The sequence below is a fragment of the Lepus europaeus genome, chromosome 10, assembly GCF_033115175.1.
Source record: "Lepus europaeus isolate LE1 chromosome 10, mLepTim1.pri, whole genome shotgun sequence".
Lineage (NCBI taxonomy): Eukaryota > Metazoa > Chordata > Mammalia > Lagomorpha > Leporidae > Lepus > Lepus europaeus.
The window spans coordinates 19,691,982-19,713,872 of NC_084836.1; the positions used below are offsets into that span (position 1 = coordinate 19,691,982).

General features: G+C 41.3%; 1 protein-coding gene across 1 annotated transcript in view; it reads right to left on the reverse strand.

Annotated features, from left to right (window-relative positions):
- The window catches only part of ANO4 (anoctamin 4), a 409,492-nt gene that overhangs the window by 83,385 nt on the left and 304,216 nt on the right, over window positions 1–21,891 (reverse strand). The window contains exons 10-13 of the mRNA XM_062201997.1: window positions 20,126–20,247; window positions 17,425–17,559; window positions 16,249–16,345; window positions 4,070–4,130 (exon numbers count right to left, since the gene is read on the reverse strand). Coding sequence (XP_062057981.1) covers window positions 4,070–4,130; window positions 16,249–16,345; window positions 17,425–17,559; window positions 20,126–20,247 — 415 coding nt within the window. The remainder of the gene's footprint in view (window positions 1–4,069; window positions 4,131–16,248; window positions 16,346–17,424; window positions 17,560–20,125; window positions 20,248–21,891) is intronic.

Genomic DNA, 21,891 nt, shown 5'->3' on the forward strand with positions numbered 1-21,891 from the left:
TACCTCATGGCTTTGCCACTATCCAGGACTGCCTTAGTTTCCTCACCTGTCAAATCAGGATAATAACACTGTGTTCCTTAAAAGTTGCCATAGAAATTAAGTAAGATCCATATACAATGCTTAGGAGAGGGTTCAGCGCATAGTAAGCTGTTAATAAATGTATATAAAATGTATGTGATCATGATAAGTGTTACATTATTGCAATTTCAGATTTCTACAAAACACATACCCCTATCTAAATCATTATTTTTCTCAAACTACCACATTTTTGGGAATAATATAGCATTTAAGCAATAAATTGTCAACAAAGCAATTCAGAGGGTAAATTATTCTAGGCTTGCTTTGCCTGGAGTGGCCCTAAAATGCCTAGAGTTTATTACAGAATATCCATCAGAATCTTATGAAGTATATTCCAAAGCACAACGGCTGTCAAATCCCCAATCCACCCACGTGCAAACTCAAAAGCTTCTAAACTCCATGCTCTAGGCTAAGGGGACAAAATAAATCCTATTTGTCATCCATGGCATGAAACATTCCAACTTGCAAAGAAGAGATGCAATCCCTTTTTTAATGGTGGTACTTGGGGGAGAGATGAAAACTTCTGCCTTATAGATAAATGTTATTATAGCAAAATTTTTCTTCTATACAGTCTCAGGGGGTAAACTGTGGAAGAGGAAACCATTACTTCAGTCAAAGTGATGTAGTTAGGGAGGTAGCAAGGAATTTAAAATTGCCAGCGTGAGTACTGCAGCTCTCTGTGCACCACCCAAACCCTCCTCCCATGCCAACCACAATTGCAGGGAGATTTGCTGCTTAAGAGCTGGAGCTGGCTAGAAATATCCAAAATGGCTGCGAGCTGGGTGTCTGTGATGGCAATGAAACCATCTTGATTAGCACAATCACTTCTATCACACACTATTCCTATCACGCACCGACTCCATAACACTTATGAGATTTCCAAAAGAGAGGGCATGGAAATGGGCAATACACAAACCCTGTGGAAACCACTTAACTTGAATATTCAAATGAGTGAGGTATGCCCCAGACACAACCTCCAGGCCTCTAAAAGGATGACTCTGAACTTTGTGAACTACAGCATCACTCTTGCGTTACCAGCACTCCCTCCTGAGGATGTAATTATCCTTTGCCTCTAAATAAATCTTGTTTTCCTGCTCACCTTTATTTATGTTTCTTCCTTGAATTCTTTCTCAAGTGGAGATAAAAAACTTGGAACAAATCCAGCGCAGGGCCTGCCTCACAACGAAAGTATATGTAGGCCTGCGCCATGGCTCAATAGGCTAATCCTCCGCCTGCGGCGCTGGCACACCAGGTTCTAGTCCCGGTTGGGGCACCGGATTCTGTCCCGGTTGCCCCTCTTCCAGGCCAGCTCTCTGCTGTGGCCCGGGAAGGCAGTGGAGGATGGCCCAAGTGCTTGGGCCCTGCACCGCATGGGAGACCAGGATAAGCACCTGGCTCCTGCCTTCGGATCAGCGCCGGCTGCAGTGGCCATTGGAGGGTGAACCAACGGCAAAAGGAAGACCTTTCTCTCTCTCTCTCTCTCTCACTCACTCACTATCCACTCTGCCTGTCAAAAAAAAAAAAGTATATGTAAAACTGGTGAAATACTAAAGCGAATAAGGGGGTTTTGTGTTTTAATTGTTTCAGAATACCACCAGGATACCTCTCACTATACAGGGCATTAACTCAGTACACAGAAGGTTAGTAGCCCAAGGAAGATCTTCCAAGTGATAATGTCAGGACTACTACTTCTACTAATATTTCCTGTAGCCCATGATGCTAGTGGGCTCGCATGCTTAGGGTACCTCTATCTCTGATGATGAACAGGATCTTCCATGGACATCATATACTATGCAAATATATTCATTTCCTATGTGTGCCATGAGAACCACTGATATAAGAAATGAAAATATGTTCCAATGTCCCCTCATTTGTAACCATGGCAAAACTCAGGCAGTAGGTGGCTTATTTCATTACTTAATTACAGTTACTGATAGTAACATGTTCTAACAAAACCCAGACTCAATTCTCAATCTGCGAGTTCAGCCTTGTAACCAAAACTCTGACATGGCTAGTGTCCTTTGTTTGCAAGGGACAGGGATACACTAAGGGTAGCACTAACAGAGCTTTTCTCAATGTGCATGAAGGGAGGCATGAATAGGAATGAAGACTGGGCTTATGCAGCGGTGGATATGAAGACAGCAGATTGTGAGACCTCAGCCACAAGAGACCATGGGCCTTTATGCTGATACCCCACTAATAACATGACTTGCTGTATTTTCTCTTGCTTTGGGAGACTGAGCTGCGTTTCCTCTCAGTTGGCTACTGGTTGGCTTCTTTACCCTCTATTCTATATATTTTCTGCTAATTTCTTTACTTCTTGTTTCTGGGTTCCGTTTCCCATAAATTTAGCCTCCTCATAATTCCTGGTAGTCCCTACTTGTAACTGATAGTCAATCTCAATCTCTCTCATTCTCTCTGTCCTGCCATATGTGCATTGTTCAAAGCCAGTTTCTGCTGTTAACTCATTATCTCCCTCCACATGTCCTAGTCCTTGTTCCTGAGAATAAGAATATGACTGTTGTTACCAATCTTGGCAGAATTTCAGGCCTTTTCCAAGGCTACTCTCCAGCTTTTGATTTGATTGATCTTGGATCAAATACCTATTGGATGAGAGGGGCTGAAGTGACAGGGTTCAAAACATATCCCTTCAACAGAGCTGTGCTGGGTAAGAGAATTTCCTTTGATGATCTGTACGTAGGAAAGGCAGAATGATTCTAGAACCAGCCTGCTCAAGAGAACAAGGTTTTATATTTACTTATAAAAAAAGCCAATGAAATGCATTCTTTGTGTCAAAGAAATCCTTAGGTAATTTCCTTCTCTTCCTGCTTCTCTCTTTTCTTCTTTCCATCATCCATCCACCCATTCATCCATCCATCCAACAGATAGGTATTAAATATTTCAGTCTCAAAAATAATTTCATGAGGCCATAATCATCCTTAAGAATAATATATCTATTAGGCAAGAAAAATGCACATGCAAATAATTGCAAGTTCCCTAAAATTATCATAACCCAAGTGCTATGGAAGTTCAAGGCAGCAACACTTTATGGCCAGAGAAGATGACATTTCATCTGGGCCCTGAATGATGGGGAAGATTCTGATAACTCATTCCAGACATGAGGGACAAGATGAGCCTATGCCCAAAGTTAGTAGAATGTTGCACACTAAAATTCAGATTTTGGCATTTTAGGCTATAGAGTAAATTTAATCATTATAAACCATATAAACTATAATCATTATAAGAATTTCAAATCAAACTGAAAATACATAGCATTTTAAGTTTGTCTCTTATCACTGTTTGCTTATTTCTTAGAACGTCATGATTTCTCCTCTCCAAAGGCGAGCACCATTAACTATTTACTATGAATCTAACCAGACATTTTTGTGCAATTAAAGCTTGATAATATTTAACTATAAGCTGTTATTAAGCCCACTTTACTAAGAAGTGGTTCAAGTAATTTGTTCTAAATTACACAGCTTGATATGTAGAGGATTTGCGATTTCAACGAAGGCCTGTTAGTTCCAAAAACTTGGAACAGCTTGACCAGGTACTGACAAGACTCAATTCAGTTCAGAGAGTAGTCCTTGCTTATAGGGGGTCATTTTGTCCAGACCTAGAACAAAGCCAGCTGTAAGTCTTCATCCATCAGCTACTCACAGTACAAAGTCCTACACATACTGAGATGAGTGTTCAGTTTTTCCCAGACTGAAGAACTGGTGAGCTCTAAGCTTTCTTTTTATCTTCAACAGAAGGTGGATTTTACTTCAATAATGGAATGCTGATGAAGCTGCTGAGTTTTAAAAGAAATCAGACATGTTTCTTTTGTACCACATCACTTCTAAGATATAGCAAATAAATTATTTACCATTTAATTGCTAGTAGAAAAGCTAACTCAGTGTACTCAAGCTTTTTTTCCCCCTATCCAAAGAAAGAACACATCATAGAGTACATGGGAGGAACTCGGGTTTTACACTGGTAAAAGACTTACCCCACACTGCCATGAAAACAGCAAAGAAGACGGTGGCTCCATTGTCAAAGAGGTGGGTCACCTGGGAACAATATGCATCAGTGTTACTGAATATCAGTTGGATATTTATCTGTGGCCCCAGCAGCACTACTAAAAATTCTTTTCCCATTTCAAAAACTCAAACATATACATATGGAATAGATACACACATAGTTATATTTAGCACCAGGAAGATATTTTTATTGCTCCTTTAAAAGTTTCCAACTTCCGGCCGGCGCCGCGGCTCACTAGGCTAATCCTCCGCCTTGCGGCGCCGGCACACCGGGTTCTAGTGCCGGTCGGGGCACCAATCCTGTCCTGGTTGCCCCTCTTCCAGGCCAGCTCTCTGCTGTGGCCCGGGAGTGCAGTGGAGGATGGCCCAAAGTGCTTGGGCCCTGCACCCCATGGGAGACCAGGATAAGCACCTGGCTCCTGCCATTGGATCAGCGCGGTGCGCCGGCCGCAGCGCGCCTACTGTGGCGGCCATTGGAGGGTGAACCAATGGCAAAAGGAAGACCTTTCTCTCTGTCTCTCTCTCACTGTCCACTCTGCCTGTCAAAAAAAAAAAAAGTTTCCAACTTCCCAAGCATTGTTTTTAATGCTTCAATTATTTACTTTGAAAACATGGGTATTTTGTGTACAGTTTTGACCAAACATTTTCTGGGCTATTCTCCAGATTTCTGCATTAAAAAGATCGGAGAGCAGAACCATTAACAAAGTCCACTTCCACCTCTATTAAAGCCTCAGGTAACCACTGTATTTACCTACTGCAAATAATGCAAAGACAGTCAGCAACATTTTGTCTCTAGAATAATATATTCTATTGCAATCAGCACAGCAAAAAGCAAAAATATCTATTCTCCCTGCACAACTGTCAAGCTTGTTCCCACCTGCAGTATAAATCTCACTGATGTCCATGCCAAACTGAAATGAGGACTGACAGCTTCATAAAGCACAACTTTTTTTCCCTTTTGGCATTTTATAGTTCCCTAAAAGTACACTTTACTGTCTTTGGGAGAATGTGTCAGGTATGAGCAGGTCTTTTCCTATTACATCACAGGATGAATTATTTCATATTCTTCCAAAAGTTTATGACCTCCCTTTCTTTGAACATAGGAGATGTTGGCAGTATTCAAACACCTGAGGTGAGACAAATGATATCCTAGGCCAGAAGAAGTGCAAGCTGTAGGAGTATGCTGACCCTCAACATCGAATCAAGCTTGAAAGTCCCAGTGGTTATACCGTTGGTCTGTGCTCACTCTCAGGCTCGCTCGCTCACTCGCTCTGAAGACACAGCTTGCACTCTCAGTGTCTTCTGAAATGGACTGTGCTTGTTGCTGCTTTGGCTGCCCAGGCAATTTTTCTTCCCATTCTCCCTTCTCTGGGGAGTAGAGCTAGCTAGCTCACAGGCACTCTTTCAAGCTCTCACTCTCTCTCTCTCAGGCTGGTCCAAATGGGCACATGGCTCAAAACAGAGCCAATCACAGTACTTTCCTGGGACTGACAGGCAAACCTTTGGAAAGAGCATTTTCTGTTCCAGTTATCAGTTTGGGAGAATGTGAATCGGGAAGTGTAAAGTCAAGGAGATTTTTTTTCAAAAGATTGATTTATTTATTTGAAAGAGTTACACAGAGGAGAGGCAGGGAGACAGAGAGGTCTTCCACCCAATGGTTCACTCCCCAATTGGCCGCAACAGCTGGAGCTGCACTGATCCGAAGCCAGGAGCTTCTTCCAGGTCTCCCACGTGGGTGCAGGGGCCCAAGGACGTGGGCCATCTTCCACTGCTTTCCCAGGCCATAGCAGAGAGCTGGAGCAGAAGAGGAGCAACTGGGTCTCAAACCAGTGTCCATATGGGATGCCGGCGCTTCAGGCCCAGGCGCTAACTTGCTGCATCACAGCACTGGCCCCAAGTCAAAGGGATTTCTGAGTCCTCATGAGAGGGAAGGTCAGCTCAGGCTGATGGCACTCTCTGCCAAAACCACCCATGGAAGAGCAAGACAGTAATTTCAGGAACTAAGAAAATGCGAAGTCATTGCCGATGAGATGATTCTTTATTTAGGGACCCAAAGAACTCTACTAAGAGACTACTGGAACTCATCGAAGAGTTTGGCAAAGTAGCAGGATATAAAACCAATGCACAAAAATCAACAGCCTTTGTATACACAGGCAATGCCACGGCTGAGGAAGAACTTTTTTTTTTTATTTTTTTTTAAATTTTTTATTTAGTAAAAATAAATTTCCTACGTACATTTTATGGATTACAATGGCTTCCCCCCACCACAATTTCTCTCCCCCTCACACCCCTCCCATCTCCCGCTCCCTCTCCATTCCATTCACATCAAGATCCATTTCCAATTATCTTTATATACAGATTATTGATTTAGTATATATTAAGTAAAGATTTCATCAGTTTGGACCCACACAGAAACACAAAGTGTAGAACACTGTTTCAGTTCTAGTTATAGCATTACTTCACATTGAACCCTAATTTAAGGACAGATCCCACATGAGAAGTAAGTACACAGTGACTCCTGTTGTTGACTTAACAGTTTGACACTCTTGTTTATGGTGTCAGTGATCTCCCTAGGCTCTAGTCATGATTGCCAAGGCTATGGAGGCCTTTTGAGTTTGCCGACTCCGATCTTATTCCGACAGGGTCATAGTCAAAGTGGAAGTTCTCTCCTCCCTTCAGAGAAAAGTACCTCCTTCTCTGATGGCCCGGTTCTTTCCACTGGGATCTCAATCACAGAGATCTTTCATTTAGGTCGTCGTCGTCTTCTTCTTCTTCTTTTTTTTTTTGTTTTGCCGCAGTGTCTTGGCTTTCCATGCCTACCATGCTCTCATGGGCTCTTCAGCCATATCCGAATGCCTTAAGGGCTGATTCTGAGGCCAGAGTGCTGTTTAGGACATCTGCCTTTCTATGAGTCTGCTGTGTATCCCGCTTCCCATGTTGGATCTTTCTCTCCCTTTTTGATTCTATCAGTTAATGTTAGCAGAAACTAGTCTTGTTTGTGTGATCCCTTTGACTGAGACCTATCAGTGTGATCATTTGTAAACTAAAATTGATCACTTGGACTAGTGAGATGGCATCTGTACATGCCACCCTGATGGGATTGTATTGGAATCCCCTGGCACATTTCTAACTCCACCATTTGGGTCAAGTCCAATTGAGCATGTCCCAAATTGTACATCTCCTCCGTCTCTTATTCCCACTCTTATATTTAACAGGGATCACTTTTCAGTTAAGCTTTAAACACCTAAGAATGATTGTGTGTTAATTACAGAGTTCAGCCAATAGTACTAGAACAAAACAGAGAAAAAACTACTAAAATGGATGAAGTATTACATTGTACATCAGCAGTCAGCACAAGAGGAAGAACTTCTAAGATCAATCCCATTCACAATAGCTACAAAAACAATCAAATACCTTAGAATAAACTTAACCAAAGACATTAAAGATCTCTATGATGAAAACTACAAAAGCTTAGAGAAAGAAATAGAAGAGGATACCAAAAATGGAGAAATCTTCCATGCTCATGGATTGGAAGAATCAATATCATCAAAATGTCTATTCTCCCCAAAGCAATTTATACATTCAATGCAATACCAATCAAGATACCAAAGACATTCTTCTCAGATCTGGAAAAATGATGCTGAAATTCATATGGAGACACAGAAGACCTCGAATAGCCAAAGCAATCTTGTACAACAGAAACAAAGCCGGAGGCATCACAATACCAGATTTCAGGACATACTACAGGGCAGTTGTTATCAAAACAGCATGGTACTGGTACAGAAACAGATGGATAGACCAATGGAACAGAATAGAAACACCAGAAATCAATACAAACATCTACAGCCAACTTATATTCGACCAAAGATCCAAAACTAATCCCTGGAATAAGGACAGTCTATTCAATAAATGGTGCTGGGAAAACTGGGTTTCCACATGCAGAAGCTTGAAGCAAGACCCCTACCTTTCACCTTACACAAAAATTCACTCAACATGGATTAAAGACTTAAATCTAAGACCCGAAACCATCAAATTATTAGAGAGCATTGGAGAAACCCTGCAAGATATAGGTACAGGCAAAGACTTCTTAGAAAAGACCCCAGGAGCACAGGCAGTCAAAACCAAAATTAACATTTGGGATTGCATCATATTGAGAAGTTTCTGTACTTCAAAAGAAACAGTCAGGAAAGTGAAGAGGCAACCAACAGAATGGGAAAAAATATTTGCAAACTATACTACAGATAAAGGGTTGATAATCAGAATCTACAAAGAAATCAAGAAAATCCACAACAACAAAACAAACAACCCACTTAAGAGATGGGCCAAGGACCTCAATAGACATTTTTCTAAAGAGGAAATCCAAATGGCCAACAGACACATGAAAAAATGTTCAAGATCCCTAGCAATCAGAGAAATGCAAATCAAAACCACAATGAGGTTCTACCTCACCCCGGTGAGAATGACTCACATTCAGAAATCTACCAACAACAGGTGCTGGAGAGGATGTGGGGAAAAAGGGACACTAACCCACTGTTGGTGGGAATGCAAACTGGTTAAGCCACTATGGAAGTCAGTCTGGAGATTCCTCAGAAACCTGAACATAACCCTACCATACAACCCAGCCATCCCACTCCTTGGAATTTACCCAAAGGAAATTAAATTGGCAAACAAAAAAGCGGTCTGCACCTTAATGTTTATTGCAGCTCAATTCACAATAGCTAAGACCTGGAACCAACCCAAATGCCCATCAACAGTAGACTGGATAAAGAAATTATGGGACATGTACTCCATAGAATACTATACAGCAGTAAGAAACAACGAAACCTGGTCATTTGCAACAAGATGGAGCAATCTGGAAAACATCATGCTGAGTGAATTAAGCCAGTCCCAAAGAGACAAATATCATTTGTTTTCCCTGATCGGTGACAACTGAGCACCAAAGGGGAAACCTGTTGAAGTGAAATGGACACTATAAGAAACTATGACCTGATCAGCTCTTGTCCTGACTCTAGATGTACAATGTAATACTTTATCCTTTTCAGTATTTTTTGTTGTTGTTGTTGTTGTTCTAGTACTAGTGGTTGAACTCTGTAATTAACACACAATTTTTCTTAGGTGTTTAAATTTTAACTGAAAAGTGATACCTGTTAAATTTAAGAGAGGAAAAAGAGAGGGAGGAGATGTACAATTTGGGACATGCACAATCAGACTTGCCCCAAATGGTGGCATTAGAAATGTGCCAGGGGATTCCAATACAATCCCATCAAGGTGACTTGTACCAATGCCATCTCCTAGTCCAAATGATCAATTTCAGTTCACAATTGATGGCTCTGATAGGTCTAAAAATCAAAGGGATCACACAAACAAGACAAGTGTCTGCTAATACTAACTGATAGAATCAAAAAGGGAGAGAAAGATCCAACATGGGAAGCGGGATACACAGCAGACTCATAGAAGGGCAGATGTCCTAAACAACACTCTGGCCTCAGAATCAGCCCTTAAGGCATTCGGATCTGGCTAAAAAGCCCATGAGAGTATTGTAGGCATGGAAAGCCAAGATATCATGGAAAAGAAAAAAAAGAAGAAGACCTAAATGAAAGATCTCTGTGATTGAGATCCCAATGGAAAGAACGGGGCCATCAAAGAAGGAGGTACCTTTCTCTGAAGGGAGGAGAGAACTTCCACTTTGACTATGACCCTATCAGAATAAGATCAAAGTCAGCGAACTCTAAAGGCTTCCATAGGCTTGGCAATCATGACTAGAGCCTAGGGAGATCACTGACACCATAAACAAGAGTGTCCAATTGTTAAGTCAGCAACAGGAGTCACTGTGTACTTACATCCCATGTGGGATCTGTCCTTAATGTGTTGTCTAATGTGCAGTGATGCTATAACTAGTACTGAAACAGTATTTTCACACTTTGTGTTTCTGTGTGGGTACAAACTGATGAGATTTTTACTAATTATATACTGAATCGATCTTCTGTATATAAAGATAATTGGAAATGAAAAAAAAAAAACCTGGTGTTAAATTGGAAATGGCATAGAAAATTAATTAATTTTTTAAAAAAATATCATGTAGGATCTCTGTCTTTAATGTGCTGTACACTGTTATTTAATGCTATAACTAGTACTCAAACAGTATTTTTTTCACTTTGTGTTGCTATATGGGGGCAAACTGTTGAAATCTTTACCTAATATATACTAAACTGATCTTCTGTATATAAAGAGAATTGAAAATGAATCTTGATGTGAATGGAAGGGGAGAGGGAGCGGGAAAGGGGAAGGTTGCAGGTGGGAGGAAAGTTATGGGAGGGGGGAAGCCATTGTAACCCATAAGCTGTACTTTGGAAATTTATATTCATTAAATAAAAGTTTAATAAATGAAAAAAAAAAAGAAAATGCAAAGTCAAAGACCCTAAGAAACCCCAGGAGAGACAGAAGGTTGTCTTCTACAAGTGTGTGTGAGTGTGTGTGTGTGTGTGCGCACACGCGTGTGCAGGGCGACCAGAGGTTAGAGAAATACTTTCACTTTATTCTAGCCTCTTACTTAAATGGACATTGGACAACTACTTTGCCTTCTTTCAGAACCAAGCTACAGCAAGTCAAACCGCAGGTGCTGTTGTTTTTGGGCTACTGCCAGGTTGAGATGCTGATAAAAGAAAAACGGAAGAAAGAAGGTGCTTCCTGGAGAGCTGCAGTGGAGTCCTCACTCCTCCGTCCTTCTTCCTTATGCCCCAGGCTGGCAGATGACCATCAAGGGAGAGTGCTTCCTCCTATTTCTGCTGTGTTCAAAGCAGGTTTAAGCATGAGACTCTCAGGGGGGCTCTGGGTGCAGTGGTTGATGTGGCTTGGGACATCCACATCCCAAGTCAGAGTGCCCGGTTTTAAGTCCCAGCTCTGCTTCAATTCCAGCTTTCTGTTAATGTGCTCGCCCTGAGACTCCAGCACTTGGGTCCCCACCACTCACATGTGAGACCAGGACTGAGTGCTGGCTCCTGGCTTCAGCCTTGGCCCAGCACCAGCTATCACGGGCGTTTGAGGGAGTGGATCAGCGGAAAGAAGATCTCTCTCTCTCTTTCAAGTAATACAAATAAATAAAAATTTAAAATGAGCCTCTGAAGAGCCACGTCTTCTGGTAGAGTGGCAGCACACAGCAGTGCCTGGTGCTCAATGCCCTCCTCTCTCTCTAACACTGTAGAACTGACCGACTTGGGCTGGTCTCTGATGCTGATCTAAAATGGTTGATAGCTCCAGGGAATATACACTCACAGCCCAAGTAACAGCATATCTGGAGAACATCTTCCTGTCCCCCAAAATCAATTCCCAGCTAAGTCGTATACATCTTGTGAAACAGTACACGTTCTGTATCAGCATGCCAAGAATTGAAAATAAACACCACAAATATCTTAGGGAGATAAAGGAAGGATGAGGTAAGCCTGGAGTCAAGGTACTTGGCAGTCACCTCCCAGCTGGTGCAGAGAGAACTGGAGACAGGTGGGCAGAGTCACCTAAGGGCCTGGAGGAGCAGTTTTAGGTTGTGAGGGCCTCATGCTCATAAACTGGGAGCTGCCTCCAGTTAGCAGTGAAATCAGCCACTAGGTCTCTCTCTGCTTAAGCCATTTGGAGTCAAACACTGATGGAGCTGCATCTGGGCTCCAGTTGGATCTGGTAATCCTGCGTACCCACACTGCCAGGAAATCACTATGACCATGCTAATAAACATTTCTAAAGGAAACCCTGTGTAACCCAGGTCCTGAAATTCTGAGGCTTTTTATCTTTCATTTCACTAAGTTTCTCAGCAAGATCCTAATGTTAAAATCTTGTATCTCAGTGTGGCACAGTGGTGACTAGACATGTTTGCTAATCCAAGGCCCAGTGATGCATTGCTGCGTGACCATGAATAACTTATACCTCTCTGAGCCACCACACAAAATGAGAATACTTACAGCTACCTTGAAGTTACTGTGAGAATCAGAAATCATAAACACAGGTTGTCTAGCTATTACAGTAACTTTGGTTTAATTGCAATTGTTATTGTGCTAGAACTTACTTTAGGTAGAACTATCAGAAGCAGCTCTGATAAAACTTGAGTACTTTGAACTATTCATTATGATCCTTTTAAGGGATCATCTTCTTGATAATTCACTCCCTCTGTATCTTTTCACATTAAAAGCAAAAGCAAAAATAAAAAAATCCATACCCCCCATACACACACACACACACACACATACACACACACAATGGGCTTGTGCTTCTGAGATTCTCCAAAAATTAGAATTTAAAAATTGCAGTCATTCAGGCTTAACCCATGGCCTTTAAAAAATTATATTACTGACAAAATTCTTGATCCTCACCAAATCTCTATTTCCTAAGGTCACTTTGTTAAATTTGTCCTCATCCATTTGGGTCCATCTGTGTGTTCTCCAAAGATAGGGAGGACATTTTGTGCTTTTTTGGTCCCTAGCAGCACATACTAAGAGTCCAAATCTTTCTAAAATCACAGCTGACTGCTGCAGTTTGGGCTCCTCCCAGAGGGACAGACCACCTGCACAACTAAAGACATTATGGGTGAATGGTTACTCAGCTGCCTATCAAGTGTTCTCTAATCTAAAATGAACAACACTCTGCAATGCCAACAGAGAAATGAGACACACTCAGGCTTTAGTAATCACAGAGATTCAATACAATCTGCCAGCCCCTTTTATCTGTAGAATGTGGGTAAACCAACAGATAGCGGGTCCTGGAAGAGTCGTCAGCAGCCCACATTTCAGCTATTCTTTGCACTAGTGACACTGCCTCTGAAGTAAAATCAGCTCCATGAATTCAATGAATCTACCTGTTAGTTTTAATAAAGTTACACACTATTAGAAAGGGCCATGTAATACTATTTGTTAAGTAATTTGTGCTTTTTTAAAAAAAAAAAAACCACTTTCACATATACTGTCTTTTTTGGTCTTCATGCCATGCCAATGGGATGTGATAGAGCATGTACTGCCTGAATTTAAAGTTTTTTAAAAAATACTTCATTTCTTTTGAAAGGGAGAGAAAAATGTGGGGAGGGAGGGAGGTGAGGAAGGAAGGAAGGAAGGAAGGAAGGGAGGAAGGGAGGGAGGGAGGGAGAGGGAGAGGGAGAGGGAGAGGGAGAAGGAGAAGGAGAGGGAGAGGGAGGAAGGGGGAGAAAGAGAGCGAGATATCTTCTATCTGTTGATTCAATCCCTAAAATGTACACCACAGCCAAGGCTGGGCCAAGCTGTAGGCAGGAGCCTGTAACACAACCCGGGTCTGTCTTGTGGGTGCCAGGGCCCTAAGAATTTACGTCATCATCAGCTGCCTCCCAAGGTAGACATAAGCAGGAAGCTGGAACTGGAAGCAGAGCAGGACTCAAACCCAGGCATTCAGATGAAAATTGGAAAACTCAGTCTCAGAAAAGTACACATGTGCAATGTCAAGGAGGCGAGAAGCTGAGCTAGCTTGGAATTGAGGTCTTGTTGACACCAATGATGATGAAGAGAATGGTGGTGGTTGTCATTTACTGAGATCTTACCATGGCTAAACACTATGCTCAGTGTACATCTAATCTGACTTTTTATAACATGCATGTGAAACAAGCAACATATTCTTCATTTTGCAGATGACAAAACTGAGGCTCAGAGAGGTTAAGTAACTCATTTCCAGACAGCCATGTAATAAAGAACAGGGTCAAAACTTAAAGCAACGTATAGCAGGTGTCTCTAGTAATAACAAATGAATATCAGAGGTCCTCAATTAGTCACAACAACTCCTAGAGCAGAGATTTTACCCCTTTTTTTCCAGCTTTGGCAATCTAGTGAAACTTGCATACCCTGTATCACATGACATTTTCAAATGTAAAATATAAATACGTAGATTAAAAAGAGCAAAACAACACAAAGGCACACTGATTGTCATAGAACTTCCAATGCAATAAATCAGGTTAAATAACAAAAAATGAACTTAACTTTCCCTAACACCTGTCCTTTTATTGCTGTGCCATGCTGTAGCTTCTTGTGTTGATATTTAGAGCCATATCTTTTTTTCTTAGAAAGCTTTTATTTAATAAATACAAATTATATAGGTACGGCTTTAGGAATACAAGCTAGAAGGGAATGGCGAGACATAGCCCAGGTACTAAGAGAGAAAAACTGCCAGCCCAGAATACTATATCCTGCAAAGCTCTCACTTGTGAATGAAGGTGAAATTAAGACTTTTCATAGCAAACAGAAACTGAAAGAATTTGTTGCCATTTTTAATTCGTTTTTTAAACTTTTATTTAATAAATATTAATTTCCAAAGTACAACTTTGGATTATAACAGCTTTTTCCCCCCCATATCCTCCCTCCCACCCGCAACCATCCCATCTCCCACTCCCTCTCCCATCCCATTCACATCAAGATTCATTTTCAATTATCTTTATATACAGAAGATCAATTTAGTATATAGTAAGTAAAGATTTCAACAGTTTGAACCCACACAGAAACACAAAGTATAAACTATTGTTTGAGTACTAGTTATACCATTAATTTACATAGTACAACACATTAAGGACAGAGATCCTACATGGGGAGTAAGTGCACAGTGACTCCTGTTGTTGATTTAACAATTGACACTCTTGTTTATGGTGTCAGTAATCACCTGAGGCTCTTGTCATGAGCTGCCAAAGCTATGGAAGCCTCTTGAGTTCACCAACTCCAATCTTGTTTAGACAAGGCCATATTCAAAGGGGAAGTTCTCTCCTCCCTTTAGAGAAAGGTCCTACCTTCTTTGATGGCCCGTTCTTTCCACTGAGATCTCACTCACAGAGATCTTTCATTTAGGTCATTTTTTTGCCAGAGTGTCTTGGCTTTCCATGCCTGCGAAACTCTCATGGACTTTTTAGCCAGATCCGAATGCCTTAAGGGCTGATTCTGAGGCCAGAGTGCTGTTTAGGACATCTTCCTTCTGAGTCTGCTGTGTATCCTGCTTCCCATTTAACTCGTTTTTTTATTCTTTATTTAATTTATTATTTTTTTTTGACAGGCAGAGTTAGACAGTGAGAGAGAGAGACAGAGAGAAAGGTCTTCCTTTTTCGTTGGTTCACCCCTCAAATGGCCGCCACGGCCGGCGCACTGCGCTGATCAGAAGCCAGGAGCCAGGTGCTTCCTTCTGGTCTCCCATGCTGGTGCAGGGCCCAAGCACTTGGGCCATCCTCCACTGCCTTCCTGGGCCACAGCAGAGGGCTGGACTGGAAGAGGAGCAACCGGGATAGAATCTGGCACCCCAACCAGTACTAGAACCCAGGGTGTCGGTGCTACAGATGGAGGATTAGCCAAGTGAACCACAGCACCAGCCAATTTAACTCGTTTTTAACAACTCCTGTAACAGGAGTCACTGTGCACTTGCTCCCCATGTAGGACCTCTGTCCTTAATGAGTTATACTATGAGAGTTAACGGTAAAACTTGTCTTCTAACTGTACTTTAAATTTTGTGTCTGTGTGGGTACACACTGTTGAAATCTTTAGTTAGTATAGAGTTAGTCTTCTGTATATAAAGATAATTAAAAATGAATCTTAATGAAGAATGGGATGGTAGAGGGAGTAGGAGGTAGGATGGGAGTGGGGGTGGGAGGGTGGATATGGGGGAAGAATCACTATATTCCTAAAGCTGTACCTATGAAATTTGTACTTATTAAATAAAAGCTTTCAAAAAAATAAAACAAAAAATTACACTCATATTTATGACATCAGTGATCACCGAGGCTCTTGACATGAGCTGCCAAGGCTATAAAAGCCTTTTGAGTCCACAAACTCTGTCAGTATTTAGACAGGGCCATAAGCAAAGTGGAAGTTCTCTCTTCCCTTCAGAGAAAAGTACCTCCTCCTTTGATGGCCCCTTCTTTCCACTGGGATCTCACTCACAAAGATCCTTCATGTAGGTCATTTTCTTGCCACAGTGTCTTGAGTCATATCTTTCAAATACATATACATTAGAAAAGTGACTTGCATTAGAATACTCAGTGATGGAGATAAATCTATCTTGCAACATTAACTTGAGAATCAAAGACTGGAAAGGACAGAGAGAACACTCACCAGCCCTCAAGAAGGTTTATGGTTAAACTCAATTAACCTACAATGCTGCGGAATGGAAATACCTTGGCATAAACGCAGCTGTCCGACAGCCTCATGAATGGACAATACTTATCGCACACAGGACACATGATGATATCTGTAGCTTGGCAGACTTCTTTACTGGAAAAGAGAACAGAAAAGGACTGCATTTTGATGACACAAGACATTTTTTCCCATTCAACTTCACTAAAAATGTTTCACTGACAAATAAGATCCAATAGATAAAATCTTTGCCCTTGGAAGCTTCTTAGCTCTATCTGTTATTAATGTAAACAAGTTCCTGCACATTTCAATAATTTGATAAATCTACTTATTTATGAGGTTAAACCTTGGCTTTACATATTAATGAGTTAAATTCAAGAAAATATATGAAGCAAAACATTGGTTGTTCTACTCCAAATTATACCAAAGTCCTGTACAACATTTTATAGGTCTAAAGTAATTTCATATTGATTTATGGGAACAACACGATATCTAAAAATGCCTGCCTTGATCTTTATGTGCATGATAAGTTAAAACTAATAATGGAGAAAGAAATAAAATTGACCAGGGATTTTAGTCCTGAGAGAAAATGACTTCTCATTAACCATTTCACCAGAAAGTAAAACACTTTTATATGTGGGAGGCTCAATCACTCTCTTTAATTTTTGTAATCACTTTTGAAAGGCACATTTATTATTTAAGATCATTTTACAGCTTTGCAATAAGATCTCTACAAATATATAATATTATATTCTGGTGAGAAAATCAAAGTAAAAATCATAACTATGGATCCATTCCCAAGGCACTAGCAAGATGGTGAGATGTCTTTCTAGCCTAGGCTTAAAAGTCTTTGTAAACACACACGATTCATAAAAAAGGATTGTTAGCCCCCTATTTTGCAGTATCAATTGGAAGACAGACTTTTTATAAAGACAGAAAGAGCAACTTTTAGCCAGTGAATGAAAGTGATATGTTTCATGGATGAATAGTAGCACAGATATTTATAAGTGTAAATCTTGCCACCATGGTACCTGAAGAATACAGAACTAAGAGCAGGAGATGGAGAGAATCTAGTGAATTTCCTCTTTCAAATTTTTCCATGAGAGTTTTGGAAAGAAGCTAGCATGAAGTGTGTTCAGAGTCTGTGAACATATCTACAGTGCAAATAGCCATCTTTAAATCTTAGCAAATGCAGGTCACCCAAGAGCTCCCTGTACCTGACTTGGCAGTGATCCAGAGTGGTGACTCCATACAAAAAGACAAACAGTCCAATGAAGGCAGCTGGGAAGAGCATGCCAGTGTACCAGCCCAGCCAGGCAAAATACAGCCCGATCTTCTCTCCAAAGTATCGCCTGTTTAAGACACAACAGCCTTGAGAGTTATAGTGAAGTATGTACAGTTAGCATTATAATACTTTGCATGGTCATTTTCCTTTGTAGTGGTATTTCTGGTCAATGGCAGACAAGGTAAGCTAAGAGAATGAAGCATTTGACCAAATCTAGGCAAAGGGCTTAAATTCCTTCTCCTATTATTCTATAGCAGAAATAGAATTACTCTTTCTATAAGAGAATATTCATATATTCACAAGCTGATTCTGTGAACACAGAATGAATTGAAGGGATCACAGTGGGAAAAGGGAGATCACATCAGAGATAATTGTCATTGTCTAGATAACAGGTGAGGGTAGCCAGAGTGGCAGAGGAGATACTGGGAGGCTGGGTTCTGGTTAGATTCTTGAGATATGGAAGAAGTGAAATCTCTGAGAGTTTTTTTTTTTTTTTCTTTTAAGGACATGAGATTCTTAAGATGCTCCAAAATGTCATTCTACTCAAGGCTCAACTGTGATTTAAATCCCTCTTCCTTCTGGCCAACACAAGTGCCCCTGTTTTTCCAGGGTTCAGTTCTGCAGATACCTCCATAAGGGTGCTAACTCAAATCCCATCCTCTCCATGTTTCTGAGCCGCTGTAAACCTTTATGCATGGTCTCAATTTTTTATTTTTTATTTTTATTTTTTTATTTTTTTGACAGGCAGAGTGGATAGTGAGAGAGAGAGACAGAGAGAAAGGTCTTCCTTTTTGCCGTTGGTTCACCCTCCAATGGCCGCTGCGGCCGGCGCATCTTGCCGATCCGAAGCCAGGAGCCAGGTGCTTCTCCTGGTCTCCCATGCAGGTGCAGGGCCCAAGGACTTGGGCCATCCTCCACTGCCTTCCTGGGCCATAGCAGAGAGCTGGCCTGGAAGAGGGGCAACCGGGATAGAATCCGGCGCCCCGACCAGGACTAGAACCTGGTGTGCCGGTGCCGCAAGGCGGAGGATTAGCCTGTTAAGCCACAGCGCCGGCCTCAATTTTTTCTTTCCAGTTGTCTCCATTATGTAGGACCTGTCTTCCTGAAGGAAACTCTGAGTCTCTCAAAGCCAGACATCATGGCTTTCATATGTCACTGCCAACAGTATTTAGTACCATATGATAAAATCAAAGAGTAATTCATACTTGTTGACTAACTGCAAAGTTTTAATCAACACCATCATGAATAGGAGGTAGTTTACCTACAGCCATGAGCTGAAATTTCTAATCAATGTAATTCTATTATTTGATACAGAGGCTAGGAAGAGAGGATTTAAAAAAATTTTTTTCCCTACTGTTTATCATTGAGCCTGGATAAAGGAAAATGATCTCATCTCAGAAAGTATTTTCTTGTCTCCTCAATCATCTGGATCATTAGTTATCAACCAAAGAATGGGACACAATTTGTCAATGTCCTTGGAACATTGTTGTAAACATTTGGTAGCAAGGTCACAAGGGCTCTGGTAGGAAGAAAGACTTCCCACAGGAATGAGGTATAAAGTGAGTTGTGGTTTTTGTTTCTCTCTTCTGGGCTTACTTCTCAGGGACTGAGTATAAGTGAAACATAGCCAGTTAGTCTAGGAAATGAGACATGACTTTCTCTCTAATGAGGAATCCATGAAGTGTGGATTGTTTTTACCCAATCTTAATAGCCAGTCTTCAAATAAATAATGAGATGCCAGAGCACAATGCTGCCATGGCAGAAGGTTGGGAAGAGACAGAAGGTCCAAAGAAACATACATTTTCACTGCACAATTACCATAGGTTAAAAGCTTATATACTTTCAAACTGCAGATTAAAACAATTTTTAATGGTTATTGGTTTTAAACAAAAATTAAAATGATATTGAAATATATTGAAGTTAAAGTACAACATAGGTCCTATTTGCATAACACAGGTTGAGTATCCCTTATCTGAAATGTTTGGATTTTAGAGTTATTCTAGTTCTATTTGAAGTATTTGCATATATACAATGAGATACCTTGAGGATAGGATCCGAGTCTAAAACACAGAACTTATTTATGTTTCACATATACCTTATCCACATAGGCTGAAAGTAGTTTTACATAATATTTTTGGTGTACCTGCATTTTGATTGCAACCTGTCATGTAAGGCCAGGAGTGGAATTTTCCACTTGTAGCATCATATTTGTGCTTAAAAAATTTCAGATTTTGTAGCATTCTGAATTTTGGATTTCTGGATTAGGGATGCTCAACCTGTACTAAGTAATATTTTGTTACTAGTATAGGTAAGCAATGTTATCTCCAGGACAACTTGTCAGTAACAGTAACACGGGTGACCTGCTCTGTACTGAGTCTTGTGGGAGACCTAAGTGGTCTCCTATGTCCCTTCCTGGGCCCCTCTCTAAGGCCCTTTGCAGGAAAACACTATCCTCATCAGAGGGAGAGTTGATTTACCAAAAACAACCAACATCCTTTGATAAATTGCTCTTCTGGGAAGCAGCCATGAACTTCCAATCTTTTTTTTCTCCACTGCTGGCTTCTCTCAGCTGATGGTCTGCCCTCATCATTCTGTGTAAGCTTGATTATATTTGCCGCTGGTCAGAAACTCACCTTACAAGATCCAGAGGCTGGTATTTATACCACACGCCCCAGGAAGCCCAGCACTCATAGAGTAGATGTCGGTGGTTTACTGCTCCGTGGGTTCGAATGGAGTTTTTACTTCTGTAACTTCCCTGGGACAAAAACACCACTGCCAGTGAGGTAGTACCAACAAAAGCTACAAGAGAATGCTGATAGTATTAGTCTCTTATGGCAGAGTAGCAATAGGGGTGATAACAGAAGAAAAGTGATTCTAAGTGATTTTTTTTTAAAAAGGGAAGGCAGTTTGCTGAGTAATTCTGTCTTGCTGCTGATATTGTCCAGTAAAAAGCTCAAGGTTGCTAAATTGAGGCAAGTTTGAATTGAGTTCAAATTCAGTTCTTGGACAAGACTCCTCAATGTTCTGAGGCTTGGTTTCCTAATCCATAATGGAACTAATATTATCTGCCTCATTAGGCTTTTTCTGCACTTTGGATTAATCAAGTGCCTGGCTCAGAAGCTAGGCCCTACTTCTTTCAAGAGATGGCAGTTGATCAACTCACAACTGTAACCTTTACACACAGCCTTAGCTACCAGAAAATCTCAGAATGTAGAAGTTGGAAGTCATTGCGAATTTTAACAATCCAAATCAAATTCAATCTACTAAATAAACAAATGAGGGTCAGAGAGAGGTGCATACTTTTTGGAGGTCAGTGGGTAGCAATGCTAGATTCACAAAAAGAAAGGGTGCTTTCTGGAGGCAAACCAATTACACTAACCTGAGAAGACCTTTCCTAATGGAAAGAGCACAGTGCATGGAAAAAAAAGCAACTCATGGTGTGATCCAGAGAAGACTTAACCTTTCTGGACCTCTATTTACATGTTTAACATGAAACAAGGGCAACCATAGCTGCTCTGTCTTCCTCTGAAGGCTGCCAGGAGGTTAAATAACGTAATCAGGTTAAACAGAGTAAAAAGTCAAGAGAACAATGGAATGTTTATCGTTGTTGCTATTACTGATTTGGAATTGTTTGTTCTTGTAGGACTCAGGGCTTTACTGAGATATGAAAGTCATAGAGGAGACTGTGAATTATTCTGTGGGGCTTTGTAGTTGTGTCTGTCAGACACCCTCATGCCTGCTCACCCACTCCCCTGAGCAGACACTTCTGCCCACCTCCCATTGCTTAGACACGGCTCCCTCTTTGGGCAAGGACTGGGAGTGGGAGGATACAGTGTAGTCCATTTCTGGGCCAAGCCACCTAACCACTGCAGAAAGCTACATGATGCTTTGGGAGAAATCTGTCTTCAGAGTTCAAAAACACGTGTGCATGGTTCTAGCAAACCTTTGTGTCAGAATGTTTGCTTCTGTTGTTCTAAAAGGAGCATTCTGAAAAAATTTCTGTACAGTCCGTAAATACAGTCTCAGATCACAGCTTTCAGTTTTCCTAATAAGGTTTTTTCTTAATAGCATCTTTTTTATTTGACAGGTAGAGTTACAGACAGTGAGAGAGACAGAGAGAAAGGTCTTCCTTCCGTTGGTTTACTCCCCAAATAGCTGCTGCAGCTGGCGCTGCGCCAATCCAAAGCCAGGAGCCAAGTGCTTCCTCCTGGTCTCCCATGTGGGTGCAGAGGCCCAAGCACTTGGGCCATCCTCCACTGCCTTCCTGGGCCACAGCAGAGACTGGCCTGGAAGAGGAGCAACCGGGACTAGAACCTGGCGCCCATATGAAATGCTGGCGCCGCAGGTGGAGGATTAACCAAGTGAGCCACGGCACCGCCCCCCCCCCCCCCCCCAATAA